This window comes from Salmo salar, chromosome 26, assembly GCF_965601325.2.
Source record: "Salmo salar chromosome 26, fSalSal1, whole genome shotgun sequence".
NCBI classification, from domain to species: Eukaryota; Metazoa; Chordata; class Actinopteri; order Salmoniformes; family Salmonidae; genus Salmo; species Salmo salar.
The window spans coordinates 48807501-48825000 of NC_138316.1; the positions used below are offsets into that span (position 1 = coordinate 48807501).

A 17500-nucleotide genomic window follows, 5' to 3' on the forward strand; every position below is an offset into this window, starting at 1 on the left:
TTAAATGGTGGATGTTTTGGATCACAACAACATGTATCAGTATAGCTGAATCACAGAACTATTGTGTTGTGAATGAGTAAACCCTTCCTCCTCTGCAGTCCAGATCTGAAATCCTCTGCCACCAGAACCAAACCGGGTAGTGTGCATGCAAGAATGTGTTATGGGTTCCTTCTGAAACACTAAGGTAGTCCATCTCTGATGTTATAACATACCCCTCCTCCCCTGTCCTCCCCCAGGTCTGGGTTCCTTCTGAAACACTAAGGTAGTCCATCTCTGATGTTGTAACATACCCCTCCTCCCCTGTCCTCCCCCAGGTCTCCGTCTGGTATGATAGAGAGCACCCCTCACCTGTTTGGCAACGCCTGGAGGGTATCCTCTGCCTGTGTCCCCAGCCAGAGTGTTCCCCAGCTTGACCCATGTGACACGCATCAGCAAGCAGGTACATGTCCTTCTAAACCATAAGTCCTCCTTCGTCATTATCAAATAGAAACATGTCATGCCTTTCAATCAATATTTTCCATATGTGTTTTACAACCCTCACTGCAACACAACTCAAACATAAACAGAGATGCTCTCTTTCCCTCCCCTCCCTCCCTCCCCTCCCTCCCCTCCCTCCCTCCCTCCCTCCCCTCCCCTGCCCCTCCACACCATAGCATCCTACGCCTCTGAGATGTGTGACATCCTGAACCAGGAGTTGTTCTCAGCGTGTCATGAGTACCTGAGTCCGGTGCCCTTTCACCAACAGTGTAAAGCAGACACCTGTAAGTGTGGCCAGCCCTGCCTCTGCTCTTCCCTGGCCCACTATGCTAGACAGTGCAGGAAATACTCCATCATCACGGAGTTCAGAGCCAGCGTACCTGACTGTGGTGAGTACTGTGATCTGGCCCTGGATTTTAGTTTCAGGCTGCTGGTTGTTGGTTACATGCTTTAGGGGGACTTTAAGTATTGTATGTATGGACAGTATTGTTCAGACTGTGTTAGGGATTCATGACTTTAAGTAGTGTATGTATGGACAGTATTGTTCAGACTGTGTTAGGGATTCATGACTTTAAGTAGTGTATGTATGGACAGTATTGTTCAGACTGTGTTAGGGATTCATGACTTTAAGTATTGTACTTTAAGTATTAAACGTTTACAGTTGTAGATCTGTTCAAAGTACACCATTTCTTTGACTAAATAGGTAATTGAATGATAAGTAAGAGCTTATTAACTGACAGTATATATCCTTCCCCTGTAGAGGTGACATTATTGACTGACAGTATATATCCTTCCCCTGTAGAGGTGACATTATTGACTGACAGTATATATCCTTCCCCTGTAGAGGTGACATTATTGACTGACAGTATATATCCTTCCCCTGTAGAGGTGACATTATTAACTGACAGTATATATCCTTCCCCTGTAGAGGTGACATTATTGACTGACAGTATATATCCTTCCCCTGTAGAGGTGACATTATTGACTGACAGTATATATCCTTCCCCTGTAGAGGTAACATTATTGACTGACAGTATATATCCTTCCCCTGTAGAGGTGACATTATTGACTGACAGTATATATCCTTCCCCTGTAGAGGTGACATTATTGACTGACAGTATATATCCTTCCCCTGTAGAGGTAACATTATTGACTGACAGTATATATCCTTCCCCTGTAGAGGTAACATTATTGACTGACAGTATATATCCTTCCCAGGTAGAGGTGACATTATTGACTGACAGTATATATCCTTCCCCTGTAGAGGTGACATGCCCAGATACCATGGAGTACGGAACCTGTGTGTCGTCGTGCCAACGGCGTTGCTCCTCCCTGTCCACGCAGCAGCACTGTGGAGAGGAGTGTGAGGAGGGCTGTGTGTGTCCACACGGCACCTTCTACAGCACACACACACACACCTGTGTGCCCAGGTAAGACTGGCGCTTGGGGGCGGGGCCGAGTGGCACACTTTTCATTTACAATTCAGAGTGTATATTTAGTTTAGAACAAAGAGAAGTGACACTCAGTCCATTATCATCATTGGGACTAAAGGAAAGTCCAACAGTGTTGTAACCTAGCACTTTATTTACACATGAATCGGTGTTATCCTTCTGATTCCATGGCCCCAAGGCTGCTTTAAGAGTTCTAAAAATGACATGTTATCTTGGAAATGAAGTGAACTTGAGCTTGTAGCAGAACCAAACCTAATCCTCCACAAAGTGGTATTTTGTATTGCAGCTCAAGGTCTTGTCCTCTCTTCCATCTCTCCCATCGACATCACAGAGACCCTGCAGACCTGGGCAGTTGTGCTCTCTTTTCATTTCAAAAACACTCTTACCTCAGTAAGACATGAGGCTTAATTCAACTTTAATGTCCCCAGGTTTTTAACATCCTACAGTTAGCGCTGTGCTGTTACTTACCTGGCGATAGAGTTACATCAAGTAATTTGCGGTGAAACCCCCCTATTCATTCCCACTCAAGCTGTGGACAACATAGATATCTGATAGCCAGTGAGAAAGAATGTGTAATACAGAGGCTGATGTGTTGCCATGGCCTATATGTTACAAAGGCTCTTAGCCTCTGCTAGACAAGGTTTAACTGCACCACTCAATTGATTCTGCAGACATTTTAGGTAAAGGGAGAGATTTGGGATATAAATGATTCAACTCAGATTATACAGGTGATGCAATTTTGATAAGATCTTCAATGTATCTCCAATCAACAACAAAAAAAGCTGTATTTATTTCCCTTAGAATGAGTTCAATTTAGATGAGTCTATATAAAAGGCTCAGCTTGACAGCTTGTCCGCACAAAACAGTTCTATGTTACAACTGCCTTCTGGTGTGTTTCTGTGTTCTCACATGTTTGTTGGTTCGTGTTTGTGCATTTTCTGTGTGTGTGTGTGTGTATATCTGTGTATGCGTGCATGTTTCTCTATGTACGTAGCATGTGTGTGTATGTTTGTATGTTTGGTGTGTGTGTGTGTGTGTGTGGGTGTGTGTGTGTGTGTGTGTGTGTGTGTGTGATCCCAACAGGAGCTCCTGTCCCTGTAGTTTCCTGGGGGCGGACTACGCTCCAGGCGATGTGATCATGACGTGTGTGTGTGTGTGTGTGGGTGTGTGTGTGTGTGTGTGTGTGTGTGTGTGTGTGTGTGTGTGTGTGTGTGTGTGTGTGTGTGTGTGTGTGTGTGTGTGTGTGTGATCCCAACAGGAGCTCCTGTCCCTGTAGTTTCCTGGGGGCGGACTATGCTCCAGGCGATGTGATCATGACGTGTGTGTGGTGTGTGTGTGTGTGTGTGGTGTGTGTGTGTGTGTGTGGGTGTGTGTGTGTGTGTGTGTGTGTGTGTGTGTGTGTGTGTGTGTGTGTGTGTGTGTGTGTGATCCCAACAGGAGCTCCTGTCCCTGTAGTTTCCTGGGGGCGGACTATGCTCCAGGCGATGTGATCATGACATCAGCAGGTGTACAGTAAGACACTCCTCTTCATCTCTCTTTAACAAACTAATAAACAAGATGTTCAACATAAGATACTCTCTCTGATATTCTGATTCTCTCTCTGATACTCTGATACTCTCTCTGATATTCTGATTCTCTCTCTGATACTCTGATTCTCTGATACTCTGATACTCTCTCTGATACTCTCTCTGATACTCTGATACTCTCTCTGATTCTCTCTGATACTCTGATACTCTCTCTGATACTCTCTCTGATACTCTCTCTGATACTCTGATACTCTGATACTCTGATACTCTCTCTGATACTCTCTCTGATACTCTCTCTGATACTCTGATACTCTGATACTCTGACACTCTCTCTGATACTCTCTCTGATACTCTCTCTGATACTCTGATACTCTGATACTCTGATACTCTCTCTGATACTCTCTCTGATACTCTCTCTGATACTCTGATACTCTCTCTGATACTCTGATACTCTCTCTGATACTCTGATACTCTGATACTCTCTCTGACACTTTTTCTGATACTCTCTCTGACACTCTCTCTGATACTCTGACACTCTCTCTGACACTTTTTCTGATACTCTCTCTGATACTCTCTCTGATACTCTATCTGATACTCTGATAGTCTCTCTGATACTCTCTCTGATATTCTGATACTCTGATACTCTGACACTCTCTCTGATACTCTCTCTGATACTCTCTCTGATACTCTCTCTGATACTCTGATACTCTGATACTCTGATACTCTCTCTGATACTCTCTCTGATACTCTCTCTGATACTCTGATACTCTCTCTGATACTCTGATACTCTGATACTCTGACACTCTCTCTGATACTCTCTCTGATACTCTCTCTGATACTCTGATACTCTGATACTCTGATACTCTCTCTGATACTCTCTCTGATACTCTCTCTGATACTCTGATACTCTCTCTGATACTCTGATACTCTCTCTGATACTCTGATACTCTGATACTCTCTCTGATACTCTCTCTGACACTTTTTCTGATACTCTCTCTGACACTCTCTCTGATACTCTGACACTCTCTCTGACACTTTTTCTGATACTCTCTCTGATACTCTCTCTGATACTCTATCTGATACTCTGATAGTCTCTCTGATACTCTCTCTGATATTCTGATACTCTGATACTCTGACACTCTCTCTGATACTCTCTCTGATACTCTCTCTGATACTCTGATACTCTGATACTCTCTCTGATACTCTCTCTGATACTCTCTCTGATACTCTGATACTCTCTCTGATACTCTGATACTCTCTCTGATACTCTGATACTCTCTCTGATACTCTGATACTCTGATACTCTCTCTGATACTCTCTCTGACACTTTTTCTGATACTCTCTCTGACACTCTCTGATACTCTGACACTCTCTCTGACACTTTTTCTGATACTCTCTCTGATACTCTCTCTGATACTCTGACACTCTCTCTGATACTCTATCTGATACTCTGATAGTCTCTCTGATACTCTGATACTCTCTCTGATACTCTGATACTCTCTCTGATACTCTCTCTGCTACTCTATCTGATACTCTGATAGTCTCTCTGATACTCTATCTGATACTCTGATAATCTCTCTGATACTCTGATACTCTCTCTGCTACTCTCTCTGATACTCTGATACTCTCTCTGACACTCTTTCTGATACTCTCTCTGATACTCTCTCTGATACACTGAAACTCTCTCTGATACTCTGATACTCGGATACTGATACTCTGATACTCGGATACTCTCTCTGATACTCTGATACTCTCTCTGACACTCTTTCTGATACTCTCTCTGATACTCTCTCTGATACTCTGAAACTCTCTCTGATACTCTGATACTCTCTCTGATACTCTGATATGCTCTCTGATACTCTGAAACTCTCTATGACACTCTGATACTCTCTCTGACACTCTTTCTGATACTCTCTCTGATACTCTGATACTCTCTCTGATACTCTGATACTATCTCTGATACTCTCTCTGATACTCTGATTCTCTCTCTGATACTCTGACACTTTCTCTGATACTCTGATACTCTCTCTGATACTCTCTCTGATACTCTGTCTTATACTCTGAAACTCTCTGATACTCTGTTACTCTCTCTGATACTCTCTCTGATACTCTCTCTGAAATGCTCTCTGATACTCTGATACTCTCTTTGATACTCTCTCTGATACTCTGTCTTATACTCTGAAACTCTCTGATACTCTGTTACTCTCTCTGATACTCTCTCTGATACTCTGATACTCTCTCTGATACTCTGATACTCTCTCTGATACTCTGATACTTTCTCTGATACTCTCTCTGATACTCTCTCTGATACTCTCTGTAATACTAATAAAAACTCTCTGACACTCTGATACTCACTCTGACACTCTCTCTGATACTCTGATACTCTCTCTGATACTCTGATACTCTGATAATCTCTCTGATACTCTGATACTCTCTCTGATACTCTCTCTGACACTTTTTCTGATACTCTCTCTGATACTCTCTCTGATACTCTATCTGATACTCTGATAGTCTCTCTGATACTCTCTCTGATATTCTGATACTCTGATACTCTGACACTCTCTCTGATACTCTCTCTGATACTCTCTCTGATACTCTGATACTCTGATACTCTGATACTCTCTCTGATACTCTCTCTGATACTCTCTCTGATACTCTGATACTCTCTCTGATACTCTGATACTCTCTCTGATACTCTGATACTCTCTCTGATACTCTGATACTCTGATACTCTCTCTGATACTCTCTCTGACACTTTTTCTGATACTCTCTCTGACACTCTCTCTGATACTCTGACACTCTCTCTGACACTTTTTCTGATACTCTCTCTGATACTCTCTCTGATACTCTGACACTCTCTCTGATACTCTATCTGATACTCTGATAGTCTCTCTGATACTCTGATACTCTCTCTGATACTCTGATACTCTCTCTGATACTCTCTCTGCTACTCTATCTGATACTCTGATAGTCTCTCTGATACTCTATCTGATACTCTGATAATCTCTCTGATACTCTGATACTCTCTCTGCTACTCTCTCTGATACTCTGATACTCTCTCTGACATTCTTTCTGATACTCTCTCTGATACTCTCTCTGATACTCTGAAACTCTCTCTGATACTCTGATACTCGGATACTGATACTCTGATACTCGGATACTCTCTCTGATACTCTGATACTCTCTCTGACACTCTTTCTGATACTCTCTCTGATACTCTCTCTGATACTCTGAAACTCTCTCTGATACTCTGATACTCTCTCTGATACTCTGATATGCTCTCTGATACTCTGAAACTCTCTATGACACTCTGATACTCTCTCTGACACTCTTTCTGATACTCTCTCTGATACTCTGATACTCTCTCTGATACTCTGATACTATCTCTGATACTCTCTCTGATACTCTGATTCTCTCTCTGATACTCTGACACTTTCTCTGATACTCTGATACTCTCTCTGATACTCTCTCTGATACTCTGTCTTATACTCTGAAACTCTCTGATACTCTGTTACTCTCTCTGATACTCTCTCTGATACTCTCTCTGAAATGCTCTCTGATACTCTGATACTCTCTTTGATACTCTCTCTGATACTCTGTCTTATACTCTGAAACTCTCTGATACTCTGTTACTCTCTCTGATACTCTCTCTGATACTCTGATACTCTCTCTGATACTCTGATACTCTCTCTGATACTCTGATACTTTCTCTGATACTCTCTCTGATACTCTCTCTGATACTCTCTGTAATACTAATAAAAACTCTCTGACACTCTGATACTCACTCTGACACTCTCTCTGATACTCTGATACTCTCTCTGATACTCTGATACTCTGATAATCTCTCTGATACTCTGATACTCACTCCGACACTCTCTCTGATACTCTGATAATCTCTCTGATACTCTGCCACTTTCTCTGATACTCTCTCTGATACTCTGAAACTCTCTGATATTCTGATACTCTCTCTGATACTCTCTCTGATACTCTCTCTGAAACTCTCTGATACTCTGATACTCTCTCAGATACTCTGATACTTTCTCTGATACTCTCTTTGGTACTCAGATACTCTCTCTGAAACTCTCTCTGATACTCTGATACTCTCTCTGATTCTGTGATACTTTCTCTGATACTCTCGCTGATACTCTCTCTGATACTCTCTGTGATTCTCTGATACTCTGATTCTCTCTCTGATACTCTCAGCGAAACTCTCTCTGATACTCTGATACTCTGATACTCTCTCTGATACTCTCTCTGATACTCTGAAACGCTCTGATACTCCGGTACTCTCTCTGATACTCTGATACTCTCTTTGATACGCTGATACTCTTTCGGATACTCTGATACTCTCTCTGATACTCTCTCTGATACTCTGAAACTCTGATACTCTGATACTCTCTCTGATACTCTGATAATCTCTCTGACACTCTCTCTGATACTCTCACTGATACTCGGATACTCTCTCTGATACTCTGATACTCTCTCTGACACTCTTTCTGATACTCTCTCTGATACTCTCTCTGATACTCTGAAACTCTCTCTGATACTCTGATACTCTCTCTGATACTCTGATATGCTCTCTGATACTCTGAAACTCTCTATGATACTCTGATACTCTCTCTGACACTCTTTCTGATACTCTCTCTGACACTCTCTCTGATACTCTGATACTCTCTCTGATACTCTGATACTATCTCTGATACTCTCTCTGATACTCTGATTCTCTCTCTGATACTCTGACACTTTCTCTGATACTCTGATACTCTCTCTGATACTCTCTCTGATACTCTGTCTTATACTCTGAAACTCTCTGATACTCTGTTACTCTCTCTGATACTCTCTCTGATACTCTGATACTCTCTCTGATACTCTGATACTCTCTCTGATACTCTGATACTTTCTCTGATACTCTCTCTGATACTCTCTCTGATACTCTCTGTAATACTAATAAAAACTCTCTGATACTCTGATACTCACTCTGACACTCACTCTGATACTCTGATAATCTCTCTGATACTCTGATACTCACTCCGACACTCTCTCTCATACTCTGATCATCTCTCTGATACTCTGACACTTTCTCTGATACTCTCTCTGATACTCTGAAACTCTCTGATATTCTGATACTCTCTCTGATACTCTCTCTGAAACTCTCTGATACTCTGATACTCTGATACTCTCTCAGATACTCTGATACTTTCTCTGATACTCTCTTTGATACTCTGATACTCTCTCTGAAACTCTCTCTGATACGCTGATACTCTCTCTGATTCTCTGATACTTTCTCTGATACTCTCGCTGATACTCTGATACTCTCTCTGAAACTCTCTCTGATACTCTGATACTCTCTGTGATTCTCTGATACTCTGATTCTCTCTCTGATACTCTCAGCGAAACTCTCTCTGATACTCTGATACTCTGATACTCTCTCTGATACTCTCTCTGATACTCTGAAACGCTCTGATACTCCGGTACTCTCTCTGATACTCTGATACTCTCTTTGATACGCTGATACTCTTTCTGATACTCTGATACTCTCTCTGAAACTCTCTCTGATACTCTGATACTCTCTGTGATTCTCTGATACTCTGATTCTCTCTCTGATACTGTCAGCGAAACTCTCTCTGATACTCTGATACTCTCTCTGATACTCTCTCTGATACTCTGAAACGCTCTGATACTCCGGTACTCTCTCTGATACTCTGATACTCTCTTTGATACGCTGATACTCTTTCTGATACTCTGATACTCTCTCTGATACTCTCTCTGATACTCTGAAACTCTCTGATAGTCTCTCTGATACTCTGATACTCTCTCTGATACTCTCTTTGATACTCTGATACTCTCTCTGATACTCTCTTTGATTCTCTGATACACTCTCTGATACTCTCTCCGATACTCTCCCTGATACTCTCTCTGATACTCTCTTTGAAACTCTCTCTGATACTCTCTCTGATACTCTCTTTGAAACTCTCTCTGATACTCTCTCTGATACTCTCTTTGATACTCTGATACTCTTTCTGATACTCTGATACTCTCTCTGATACTCTCTTTGATACTCTGATACTATCTCTGATACCCTCTCTTATACTCTCTCTGATACTCTGATACTCTCCTTGATACTCTCTTTGATACTCTGATACACTCTTGGGTACTCTCTCTGGTACTCTCTCTGATACTCTCTCTGATACTCTCTCTGATAATCTGATACTCTCCTTGATACTCTCTTTGATACTCTGATACTTTCTTTGATACTCTGATACTGTCTTTGATACTCTCTTTGATACTCTGATACTCTCCTTGATACTCTCTTTGATACTCTGATACTCTCTCTGATACACTCTCTGATACTCTCCTTGATACTCTCTTTGATACTCTCTCTGATACACTCTCTGATACTCTCTTTGATACTCTGATACTCTCTTTGATACTCTCTCTGATACTCTCCTTGATACTCTCTCTTATACTCTCACTGATACTCTCTTTGAAACTCCCTCTCTTTGATACTCTCTGGAACTCTAAAACATAGGGCCCATAGGGATATATAGGGATCATAGGGATATATATAGGGACCATAGGGATATATAAAAAGTAGTGCAATATATATAGGAAATAGGGTGCCATTTGGGATGTGACCAGTATTCACATTATTTTGTTGAGTTAACGATGTCATTGTTGTGTTGAGTTAACGATGTCATTGTTGTGTTGAGTTAACGATGTTATTGTTGTGTTGAGTAAACGATGTTATTGTTGTGTTGAGTTAACGATGTTATTGTTGTGTTGAGTAAACGATGTTATTGTTGTGTTGAGTTAACGATGTTATTGTTGTGTTGAGTTGACGATGTTATTGTTGTGTTGAGTTAACCATGTTATTGTTGTGTTGAGTTAACGATGTCATTGTTGTGTTGAGTTAACAATGTCGTTGTTGTGTTGAGTTAACGATGTTATTGTTGTGTTGAGTTAACGATGTTATTGTTGTGTTGAGTTAACGATGTCATTGTTGTGTTGAGTTAACGATGTTGTTGTTGTGTTGAGTTAACAATGTTATTGTTGTGTTGAGTTAACGATGTTATTGTTGTGTTGAGTTAACGATGTTATTGGTTAACGATGTTATTGTTGTGTTGAGTTAACAATGTTATTGTTGTGTTGAGTTAACGATGTTAAGTTAACTTATTTCCATTTTACAACTCTTACACCGCTCTCTCTTGCTTTAGGGTTTGCCAAGATGGAAAGCTAGTTTCCCAAAGTCCTGCCAGTGGTAAGTTACCTTTAGGAGAATGATATTGGCTAGTTTCCCAAAGTCCTGCCAGTGGTAAGTTACCTTTAGGAGAATGATATTGGCTAGTTTCCCAAAGTCCTGCCAGTGGTAAGTTACCTTTAGGAGAATGATATTGGCTAGTTTCCCAAAGTCCTGCCAGTGGTAAGTTACCTTTAGGAGAATGATATTGACTAGTTTCCCAAAGTCCTGCCAGTGGTAAGTTACCTTTAGGAGAATGATATTGACTAGTTTTCCCAAAGTCCTACCAGTGGTAAGTTACCTTTAGAAGAATGATATTGACTAGTTTCCCAAAGTCCTGCCAGTGGTAAGTTACCTTTAGGAGAATGATATTGGCTAGTTTCCCAAAGTCCTGCCAGTGGTAAGTTACCTTTAGGAGAATGATATTGAACCATGCTATAGTCTCTAAAGTCCTCTCAATGACATATACCTTCTACCTGTACCATCTCTTGTTCCAGACCAACAGTGTCCGCTGGGTCAGATGTACCTGGACTGTACTGAGGGGCTGGAGGGGCTGCAGGCTAGAGATGGGATCAGCCTGGGTAGAGGACTGGGCTGTGAACACACATGTGAATCCCACCTGCTCAACCTCACCTGTTCAGCTCATGAACCGTGCGTACCTGGCTGTGTCTGTCCCACTGGGTGAGTACTAGTACTTTAAACACCTCTTACTTCCTGTACCCACTAGGATTCACTGTGTATCACACTGTGTATCAACGTTCCCCCTAGCAGTCAGACCCCATTCACTGTGTATCAGTGTTACTCTAGCAGTCAGACCCCATTCACTGTGTATCAGTGTTACTCTATCAGTCAGACCCCATTCACTGTGTATCAGTGTTCCCTCTACCAGTCAGACCCCATTCACTGTGTATCAGTGTTACTCTAGCAGTCAGACCCCATTCACTGTGTATCAGTGTTACTCTAGCAGTCAGACCCCATTCACTGTGTATCAGTGTTACTCTACCAGTCAGACCCCATTCACTGTGTATCAGTGTTACTCTAGCAGTCAGACCCCATTCACTGTGTATCAGTGTAACTCTACCAGTCAGACCCCATTCACTGTGTATCAGTGTTACTCTACCAATCAGACCCCATTCACTGTGTATCAGTGTTACTCTACCAGTCAGACCTCATTCACTGTGTGTCAGTGTTACTCTACCAGTCAGACCCCATTCACTGTGTATCAGTGTTTCCTCTACCAGTCAAACCCCATTCACTGTGTATCAGTGTTCCCTCTACCAGTCAGACCCCATTCACTGTGTATCAGTGTTACTCTACCAGTCAGACCCCATTCACTGTGTATCAATGTTTCCTCTACCAGTCAGACCCCATTCACTGTGTATCAGTGTTCCCTCTACCAGTCAGACCCCATTCACTGTGTATCAGTGTTACTCTACCAGTCAGACCCCATTCACTGTGTATCAGTGTTACTTTACCAATCAGACCCCATTCACTGTGTATCAATGTTCCCTCTACCAGTCAGACCCCATTCACTGTGTATCAATGTTTCCTCTACCAGTCAGACCCCATTCACTGTGTATCAGTGTTACTCTACCAGTCAGACCCCATTCACTGTGTATCAGTGTTACTCTAGCAGTCAGACCCCATTCACTGTGTATCAATGTTCCCTCTAGCAGTCAGACCCCATTCACTGTGTATCAGTGTTACTCTACCAGTCAGACCCCATTCACTGTGTATCAATGTTACTCTACCAGTCAGACCCCATTCACTCCCGACACCTCCATTTTGCCTCTAACCCTTCACTGTGTGTTGATGTAAAGTGTCTGGAGAACTACAAGCAGCGTAGTGATGGAGCTTCCACTTTATTGGGTCAACCTTAGAGATTCACACACCCTGGATGGAAAAGTACTGCAGAAACTGGAGATTCAGTGTGTGTGTGGCCTGGTGAACCCAATGACCACATGTTCAGGGGTCAGCGATCTGTGACTGTGTCTCTGTGACTCTGTTTGTCTGTCTGTCTAAGGTCAGCAGCTCCGTCAGCTAGCTAAGTCTTAACGGAAATGTCTAATGGTAGTGTAGGGCAGCATGTCTCTGAGTAATGGTAGTGTAGGGCAGCATGTCTCTGAGTAATGGTAGTGTAGGGCAGCATGTCTCTGAGTAATGGTAGTGTAGGGCAGTAGGTCTCCGTGTAATGGTAGTGTAGGGCAGTAGGTCTCTGTGTAATGGTAGTGTAGGGCAGTAGGTCTCTGTGTAATGGTAGTGTAGGGCAGCGTGTCTCTGAGTAATGGTAGTGTAGGGCAGCATGTCTCTGAGTAATGGTAGTGTAGGGCAGCAGGTCTCTGTGTAATGGTAGTGTAGGGCAGCATGTCTCTGAGTAATGGTAGTGTAGGGCAGCATGTCTCTGAGTAATGGTAGTGTAGGGCAGCATGTCTCTGTGTAATGGTAGTGTAGGGCAGTAGGTCTCTGAGTAATGGTAGTGTAGGGCAGTAGGTCTCTGAGTAATGGTAGTGTAGGGCAGCATGTCTCTGAGTAATGGTAGTGTAGGGCAGCATGTCTCTGAGTAATGGTAGTGTAGGGTAGTAGGTCTCTGAGTAATGGTAGTGTAGGGTAGTAGGTCTCTGAGTAATGGTATTGTAGGGCAGCAGGTCTCTGAGTAATGGTAGTGTAGGGCAGCATGTCTCTGTGTAATGGTAGTGTAGGCAGCATGTCTCTGAGTAATGGTAGTGTAGGGCAGCATGTCTCTGAGTAATGGTAGTGTAGGGCAGCATGTCTCTGAGTAATGGTAGTGTAGGGCAGTAGGTCTCCGTGTAATGGTAGTGTAGGGCAGTAGGTCTCTGTGTAATGGTAGTGTAGGGCAGTAGGTCTCTGTGTAATGGTAGTGTAGGGCAGCGTGTCTCTGAGTAATGGTAGTGTAGGGCAGCATGTCTCTGAGTAATGGTAGTGTAGGGCAGCAGGTCTCTGTGTAATGGTAGTGTAGGGCAGCATGTCTCTGAGTAATGGTAGTGTAGGGCAGCATGTCTCTGAGTAATGGTAGTGTAGGGCAGCATGTCTCTGTGTAATGGTAGTGTAGGGCAGTAGGTCTCTGAGTAATGGTAGTGTAGGGCAGTAGGTCTCTGAGTAATGGTAGTGTAGGGCAGCATGTCTCTGAGTAATGGTAGTGTAGGGCAGCATGTCTCTGAGTAATGGTAGTGTAGGGTAGTAGGTCTCTGAGTAATGGTAGTGTAGGGTAGTAGGTCTCTGAGTAATGGTATTGTAGGGCAGCAGGTCTCTGAGTAATGGTAGTGTAGGGCAGCATGTCTCTGTGTAATGGTAGTGTAGGCAGCATGTCTCTGAGTAATGGTAGTGTAGGGCAGCATGTCTCTGAGTAATGGTAGTGTAGGGCAGCATGTCTCTGAGTAATGGTAGTGTAGGGCAGTAGGTCTCCGTGTAATGGTAGTGTAGGGCAGTAGGTCTCTGTGTAATGGTAGTGTAGGGCAGTAGGTCTCTGTGTAATGGTAGTGTAGGGCAGCGTGTCTCTGAGTAATGGTAGTGTAGGGCAGCATGTCTCTGAGTAATGGTAGTGTAGGGCAGCAGGTCTCTGTGTAATGGTAGTGTAGGGCAGCATGTCTCTGAGTAATGGTAGTGTAGGGCAGCATGTCTCTGAGTAATGGTAGTGTAGGGCAGCATGTCTCTGTGTAATGGTAGTGTAGGGCAGTAGGTCTCTGAGTAATGGTAGTGTAGGGCAGTAGGTCTCTGAGTAATGGTAGTGTAGGGCAGCATGTCTCTGAGTAATGGTAGTGTAGGGCAGCATGTCTCTGAGTAATGGTAGTGTAGGCCAGCATGTCTCTGAGTAATGGTAGTGTAGGGTAGTAGGTCTCTGAGTAATGGTAGTGTAGGGTAGTAGGTCTCTGAGTAATGGTATTGTAGGGCAGCAGGTCTCTGAGTAATGGTAGTGTAGGGCAGCATGTCTCTGTGTAATGGTAGTGTAGGCAGCATGTCTCTGAGTAATGGTAGTGTAGGGCAGCATGTCTCTGAGTAATGGTAGTGTAGGGCAGCATGTCTCTGAGTAATGGTAGTGTAGGGCAGCAGGTGTCTGAGTAATGGTAGTGTAGGGCAGCATGTCTCTGAGTAATGGTAGTGTAGGGCAGCATGTCTCTGTGTAATGGTAGTGTAGGGCAGCATGTCTCTGAGTAATGGTAGTGTAGGGCAGTAGGTCTCTGTGCAATGGTAGTGTAGGGCAGCATGTCTCTGAGTAATGGTAGTGTAGGGCAGCATGTCTCTGTGTAATGGTAGTGTAGGGCAGCATGTCTCTGTGTAATGGTAGTGTAGGGCAGCATGTCTCTGAGTAATGGTAGTGTAGGGCAGCATGTCTCTGAGTAATGGTAGTGTAGGGCAGCATGTCTCTGAGTAATGGTAGTGTAGGGCAGCATGTCTCTGAGTAATGGTAGTGTAGGGCAGCAGGTCTCTGAGTAATGATAGTGTAGGGCAGTAGGTCTCTGTGTAATGGTAGTGTAGGGCAGCATGTCTCTGAGTAATGGTAGTGTAGGGCAGCATGTCTCTGAGTAATGGTAGTGTAGGGCAGCATGTCTCTGTGTAATGGTAGTGTAGGGCAGCATGTCTCTGAGTAATGGTAGTGTAGGGCAGTAGGTCTCTGAGTAATGGTAGTGTAGGGCAGTAGGTCTCTGTGTAATGGTAGTGTAGGGCAGCATGTCTCTGAGTAATGGTAGGGTAGGGCAGCATGTCTCTGAGTAATGGTAGTGTAGGGCAGCATGTCTCTGAGTAATGGTAGTGTAGGGCAGTAGGTGTCTGTGTAATGGTAGTGTAGGGCAGCATGTCTCTGAGTAATGGTAGTGTAGGGCAGCATGTCTCTGAGTAATGGTAGTGTAGGGCAGTAGGTCTCTGAGTAATGGTAGTGTAGGGCAGTAGGTCTCTGAGTAATGGTAGTGCAGGGCAGCATGTCTCTGAGTAATGGTAGTGTAGGGCAGCAGGTCTCTGAGTAATGGTAGTGTAGGGCAGCATGTCTCTGAGTAATGGTAGTGTAGGGCAGTAGGTCTCTGAGTAATGGTAGTGTAGGGCAGTAGGTCTCTGAGTAATGGTAGTGTAGGGCAGCATGTCTCTGTGTAATGGTAGTGTAGGACAGCAGGTCTCTGAGTAATGGTAGTGTAGGGCAGTAGGTCTCTGAGTAATGGTAGTGTAGGGCAGCATGTCTCTGAGTAATGGTAGTGTAGGGCAGCATGTCTCTGAGTAATGGTAGTGTAGGGCAGCATGTCTCTGAGTAGTGGTAGTGTAGGGCAGCATGTCTCTGAGTAATGGTAGTGTAGGGCAGCATGTCTCTGAGTAATGGTAGTGTAGGGCAGCAGGTCTCTGAGTAATGGTAGTGTAGGGCAGCATGTCTCTGAGTAATGGTAGTGTAGGGCAGCATGTCTCTGTGTAATGGTAGTGTAGGGCAGCATGTCTCTGAGTAATGGTAGTGTAGGGCAGCATGTCTCTGAGTAATGGTAGTGTAGGGCAGCAGGTCTCTGAGTAATGGTAGTGTAGGGCAGTAGGTCTCTGTGTAATGGTAGTGTAGGGCAGCATGTCTCTGAGTAATGGTAGTGTAGGGCAGCATGTCTCTGAGTAGTGGTAGTGTAGGGCAGCATGTCTCTGAGTAATGGTAGTGTAGGGCAGTAGGTCTCTGAGTAATGGTAGTGTAGGGCAGTAGGTCTCTGTGTAATGGTAGTGTAGGGCAGCATGTCTCTGAGTAATGGTAGGGTAGGGCAGCATGTCTCTGAGTAATGGTAGTGTAGGGCAGCATGTCTCTGAGTAATGGTAGTGTAGGGCAGTAGGTCTCTGAGTAATGGTAGTGTAGGGCAGTAGGTCTCTGAGTAATGGTAGTGTAGGGCAGCATGTCTCTGAGTAATAGTAGTGTAGGGCAGCAGGTCTCTGAGTAATGGTAGTGTAGGGCAGCATGTCTCTGAGTAATGGTAGTGTAGGGCAGTAGGTCTCTGAGTAATGGTAGTGTAGGGCAGTAGGTCTCTGAGTAATGGTAGTGTAGGGCAGCATGTCTCTGAGTAATGGTAGTGTAGGACAGCAGGTCTCTGAGTAATGGTAGTGTAGGGCAGTAGGTCTCTGAGTAATGGTAGTGTAGGGCAGCATGTCTCTGAGTAATGGTAGTGTAGGGCAGCATGTCTCTGAGTAATGGTAGTGTAGGGCAGCATGTCTCTGAGTAGTGGTAGTGTAGGGCAGCATGTCTCTGAGTAATGGTAGTGTAGGGCAGCATGTCTCTGAGTAATGGTAGTGTAGGGCAGCAGGTCTCTGAGTAATGGTAGTGTAGGGCAGCATGTCTCTGAGTAATGGTAGTGTAGGGCAGCATGTCTCTGTGTAATGGTAGTGTAGGGCAGCATGTCTCTGAGTAATGGTAGTGTAGGGCAGCATGTCTCTGAGTAATGGTAGTGTAGGGCAGCAGGTCTCTGAGTAATGGTAGTGTAGGGCAGTAGGTCTCTGTGTAATGGTAGTGTAGGGCAGCATGTCTCTGAGTAATGGTAGTGTAAGGCAGCATGTCTCTGAGTAATGGTATTGTAGGGCAGCATGTCTCTGTGTAATGGTAGTGTAGGGCAGCATGTCTCTGAGTAATGGTAGTGTAGGGCAGTAGGTCTCTGAGTAATGGTAGTGTAGGGCAGTAGGTCTCTGTGTAAACGTAGTGTAGGGCAGCATGTCTCTGAGTAATGGTAGGGTAGGGCAGCATGTCTCTGAGTAATGGTAGTGTAGGGCAGCATGTCTCTGTGTAATGGTAGTGTAGGGCAGCATGTCTCTGTGTAATGGTAGTGTAGTGCAGCATGTCTCTGAGTAAT

At 43.8% G+C, this 17500-nt stretch overlaps 1 protein-coding gene across 1 annotated transcript in view; it reads left to right on the top strand.

The window, feature by feature from the left end:
- LOC145864303 (otogelin-like) overlaps positions 1-17500 on the top strand; it is a 194394-nt gene that overhangs the window by 154685 nt on the left and 22209 nt on the right. Inside the window, exons 12-14 of the mRNA XM_082969904.1 lie at positions 315-439; positions 654-866; positions 11189-11372. Coding sequence (XP_082826030.1) covers positions 315-439; positions 654-866; positions 11189-11372 — 522 coding nt within the window. The remainder of the gene's footprint in view (positions 1-314; positions 440-653; positions 867-11188; positions 11373-17500) is intronic.